The sequence below is a fragment of the Zea mays genome, chromosome 6 (assembly GCF_902167145.1).
Source record: "Zea mays cultivar B73 chromosome 6, Zm-B73-REFERENCE-NAM-5.0, whole genome shotgun sequence".
Classification (NCBI taxonomy): Eukaryota; Viridiplantae; Streptophyta; class Magnoliopsida; order Poales; family Poaceae; genus Zea; species Zea mays.
In genome coordinates, this window is record NC_050101.1 from 126,956,222 (window position 1) to 126,961,228 (window position 5,007).

The 5,007-nt window shown below is 55.6% G+C and overlaps 1 protein-coding gene across 1 annotated transcript; it reads right to left on the minus strand.

Annotated features, from left to right (window-relative positions):
- Positions 1-3,510: 3,510 nt before the first annotated feature.
- LOC118472242 (senescence-specific cysteine protease SAG39-like) lies at positions 3,511-4,788 on the minus strand. Its single transcript, XM_035960148.1, has 2 exons — positions 4,301-4,788; positions 3,511-4,195 (listed from the first exon to the last, which is right to left on the minus strand). Exons 1-2 carry the CDS (start codon positions 4,734-4,736, stop codon positions 3,609-3,611), a joined length of 1,023 nt encoding a protein of 340 aa, XP_035816041.1. The 5' UTR covers positions 4,737-4,788; the 3' UTR covers positions 3,511-3,608.
- Between the last annotated feature and the right edge of the window lie 219 nt (positions 4,789-5,007).

Genomic DNA, 5,007 nt, shown 5'->3' on the forward strand with positions numbered 1-5,007 from the left:
AGTAATAGCGGTGGCAGGCGGGCAGGAGCAGCGGCCACGTCGTCAGCCAAGCTCACGTCCCGTCCGGGGGCAGCGAGAGAACCCTCTCTCACGGCGTGAAGACAACGCACCCGTGATCCGTTCCTCGAATGGCTCGCACACGCGCAACGACCGCCCCGCCAACCACTCGCCCCGTCGCATTAACTCCGCGGCGGGACAGGCGGCGCCCCTGGCAGGAGAAGCGGGCGACGCTTCGCCATCGCCATAATGACCGCGTCAAAAAAGGTACGCCGCATCGTTCGATTTCGTATCCTTTTCCTTTTTTCCTCTCTCTCTCTTGCAACAGGGACCGGGAAAGGGGGATACCCCGAAAAGGATCCTTCCCCGTGAAGGAACCAGGCTCCGAGCCTCCCTACTGATCAGAGGTTCGAAGGCTGGCCCCTCGGAAGGGTTCGACAGCCGCCTCAGATCGCGTGGGCTCTACACCCACTACTGGTCAGAGGTTCGAAGGCCGGCCCCTCGGAAGGGTTCAACGGCCGCCTCAGGCTACTCGGGCTCCGCGCCCATTACTGATCAGGGGTTCGAAGGCTGGCCCCCGAAGGGTTCACAGCCGCCTCAGACGCCGAGCGAGGGATGACCATGGGTATGTTCGATACATAACCGAGGCTCGGGCTGCGCTCCCGAGGTACCCTAGGACATTTCCGAGACCAGCGGGAACGAACTTGTAATGGAATCCCATCGGAGGGAGGCATCGAGCCCTCGGACCCCATCGCCAGGGGACCAGGTCTGGCAGATCACCCGCAGGTACTTTTGGGCGTGCCTCTGGGCCCCTAGCCGACCCCCAACGAATGGGGCACGGACGTCCACTCGGATTACCCGCTTGCAGCTCACCGGAGACACCATGTTCGGCGCCCATCGAGGGCAACATGGCGCTTTCCCCCCTCCTCCTTGCGGAAAGGCGACGCAGGGGCGTATGTAAAAAAGTCGAGTCTGTCCCTGATCGTCCTCTCGCCCTGTGCAGAGGCTCGGGGGCTGCTCTCGCAAACCCGGCTCCGGCCGAACCGTTGACGGCGTCAACATACCAGCCCGAGAACTTGGGACCCGACCGTACACCTGGGCTACGGCCAGCTCGCATGAGGGACGACCAGACCAGCCGAAGCATTGCGCGAGGCATTAAGACCTCGGAGGAGTGAAACCACTCCTCCGAGGCCTCGGGGGCTACACCCGGCGGGTGCGCTCGCGCGCACCCACCGGAACAAAACGCAACCGAGAAAGGCTGGTCCCCTTGCAAAAAAGTGCGATGAAAGACTCCAGGCGAGTGCTAACACTCCCTTCGAGGCTCGGGGGCTACTGTCGGGGACCATAATTAGGGGTACCCTCAAGGCTCCTAATTCTCAGCTGGTAACCCCCATCAGCATAAAGCTGCAAAGGCCTGATGGGTGCGATTAAGTCAGGGATCAGTCCATACGAGGGACTCGATCACGCCTCGCCCGAGCCTGGCCTCGGACAAGGGCAGCCGACCCCGGAGGATCTCCGTCTCGCCCGAGGCCCCCCTCCAGCAGCGAACGTGTTCCCGGCTCGCCCGAGGCCCTGTCTTCGCCAAGAAGCAACCCTGACCAAATCGCCGCACCGACCGACCAAGTCGCAGGAGCATTTAATGCAAAGGTGGTCTGACACCTTTATCCTGACGCGCGCCCCCTAGAGCCGAAGTGACCGCCGTCACTTCGCCGCTCCCCTGACCGGCCTGGCAGAAAGACAGCGTCGTCTGCGCCGTTCCGACTGCGGTGCCACTTGACAGAGTGAGGCTGACAGGCAGTCAGGCCCGGCCGCAGGCACCATAGGAAACTCCGCTCCGCCCGACCCTGGGCTCGGACTCGGGCTAAGCCCCGGAAGACGGCGAACTCCGCTCTGCCCGACCCAGGGCTCGGACTCGGGCTAAGCCCTGGAAGACGGCGAACTCTGCTCCGCCCGACCCAGGGCTCGGACTCGGGCTCGGCCCCAGAAGACGACGAACTCTGCTTCGCCCGACCCCAGGGCTCGGATTCGGGCTAAGCCCCGGAAGACGGCGAACTCCGCTCTGCCCGACCCAGGGCTCGGCCCCAGAAGACGACGAACTCCGCTTCGCCCGACCCCAGGGCTCGGACTCCGCCCCGGCATCAGCCGGCGATCTCCGCCTCGCCCGAACCAGGGGCTCGGACTCGACCTCGGCCACGGAAGACAGACTCGACCGCGGCTTCGGAAGAGCTTCCACGTCGCCCAACCTAGGGCGCAGACCAGCCACGACAACAGGAGGCGCCATCATCACCCTACCCCGAACTGACTTGGGCCACGGGGAACAAGACCGGCGTCCCATCTGGCTCGCTCCGCCAGATAGGCAATGATGGCGCCCCGCATACTCTGTGACGATGGCGGCTCTCAGCCCCCTTATGGAAGCAAGAGGACGTCAGCAAGGACTCAACAACTCCGACAGCTGTCCCTCCGCTAGGCTCCATCGCTCCTCCGACGGCCACGACATCACACCAGCAGGGTGCCAAAATCTCTCCGGCTGCCATGGTGGCATGTACTTAGGGCACTAGCTCTCCTCCGCTAGACACGTAGCACTCTGCTACACCCCCCATTGTACACCTGGATCCTCTCCTTACGCCTATAAAAGGAAGGACCAGGGCCCTCTTAGAGAGGGTTGGCCGCGCGGGGACGAGGACGAGACACGCGCTCGCTTGAAGCCGCTCGCTCCCTCTCCCGCGTGGACGCTTGTAACCCCCTACTGCAAGCGCACCCAACCTGGGCGCGGGACGAACACGAAGGCTGCGGGATTCCCACCTCTCTCATGCCGGTCTCCGGCCGCCTCGCTTTCCCCCCTTCACGCTCGGCCTCGCGCTCGACCCATCTGGGCTGGGGCACGCGGCGACATTCACTCGTCAGCCTAGGGACCCCCCGGTCTCGAAACGCCGACACTTATATATGGATAAGCTTTTTGGTAGTTTGGAAGCCTCCCTCTCTAGGGATGGAGAGAAGAACATTTCATCTGCGAGGATATTAGTCTTATTGCATCAAGAGGGGTTGGTGAGGTGCTCCAACATGTACTGGGGGAGAGCACCATCAACTTAGTACTTTAGTAAGAATTTGGTGTTTTATTATTGTCCCCTTTACTTTTTGTCATATATTGATTATTTATTACCTTGCAATTTTAATTATGCAACTTTCTCCACATGAACTGTAGGGTATGACGGTATGATTAGAGTCATATGATCATGTTTTTTTCTCAACTTAAAAGTGTAGAAAAAATGTTCCTACTTATTCTTGATCATATTTTAGTTTGTCCTAATTGGACCCCTTAGCCCATGATACTTTGTGTTCGCCTTTCCCATTTCTAAATATTTGCTCCTGTAAAATAACCGGTATGTATTCATGATTAATCATTACACATTTAACACGTTACATGTTTTTTAATAAATGTAAAATTGTACATGTACATGTGTAAGACCAATATAAAATACAATTTACAAACATACATGTATAGACACACATATGTATGGACAAGCTTTATATATGTAGTAGAATGTATAGAAGCACCGATTTATTCTGTCTATGTGTTCATGTATGAACTAAAAGGCTTCTGAAGGTTTTGCCTACTCAGTGGGATAGGAAGGTTCCATGGCTAGTCCGCACATGCCTTTCTTGTCTGAAATATCCTTCTCCATTCTCAGGTAACCATTCTCACCCCATGTCGTGCCCCATGAGTTCTTCATGAGCCAATACTTGGTTCCATCACTAGTCTTCCCATAACCAATGGCTGCAATCCCATGGTCCAAGTCAGTACCACATGATCCAGTCATCACACCACCAGAGTAGAACTGAAATGTCATGTCTCCACCGTCCACTGCCACCGACACGGGCTGGTTTGCCACGGCCTTCATCAGGGCAGCCTCATCGTTTGTTGGCACATCCTCGTAGCCCTTGATGTTTGCAGCACTATTCGATCCACTCTTGCACTTGCCATCTGCAGCCGTGTATGGATAGTTGGACTCCGTTGTTAGGCCTCCATTCTTGATGATAAACTTGAATGCATCGTCCATCAGGCCACCCTCACAACCCTGATCCTCACCATGGACATCGCAATCCACCAATTCTTGTTCTGAGAGGGAGATGAGCTTGCCAGTGCTAATTTTCACGATACCTTCTGTGGCTGCCACGGCCGAGAATGCCCAGCAGCAACCTGCAATCATCGATCATTATATATATGTTTTGACATATGTTATGGCACTTTAGTTTACATCATAATAGTGTTTTTATGAGTCTTATTAGGACCAAATGTATTTACCACATTGCCCTTGATCCTTGATCGGAGTGACTGCACCATTGGTCCTCCAGTCGATAGTCGCTGGAATCGCATCAACGCTAACATTCTCATACCTAAATCCGGTAGAGACCTTATCGAGGCTAGGTTTGAAGCCTTTGTTGGTCTTGGTAGTCCTGAACTCATCATTGGTGAGGTCAGCGAACTGGTTGATACCAAGCCAGAACTTACGGTTCCCACCTGTATTGAATGATTCGATGAACTTAACATTAGCTTTGAACACCTCGAACCGTCGAGCCTTCTCGGCGGCATCTTTGTAGACGCGGCTGTATTGCGCCATCCACTGCTCATGCCTGGCCACCATGGCTGAGTCCTCGTTCAGGTCGCGAGCAGCAAGAGCAGCACCGCAGAAGAAGGCAAAGCTGAGGACTGCCAAGATCGATGCCTGGAGGGTGGCCATGGTCGATCACGCTACTCGATCGATCAGGCCTGTCAATTGGCTGTTGCTGCTGATGCTGTGCACTATGCCTTTTGATTTGGTGATTAGAGCTTGGTGGTATGCGTGTATATATATATAAGAAGCTACAGATTTGTATTATTGTTAAGTACGAAGCCATACGGTGCTCCTACGCTTTACTTTACTGTATGCAACGGCCAATGGGACAGGTCCGTAGCCGTGAAGTATGTGTGGTATATTAAAATACTTGTGCCAGAGACGTGCATTTGCCGTT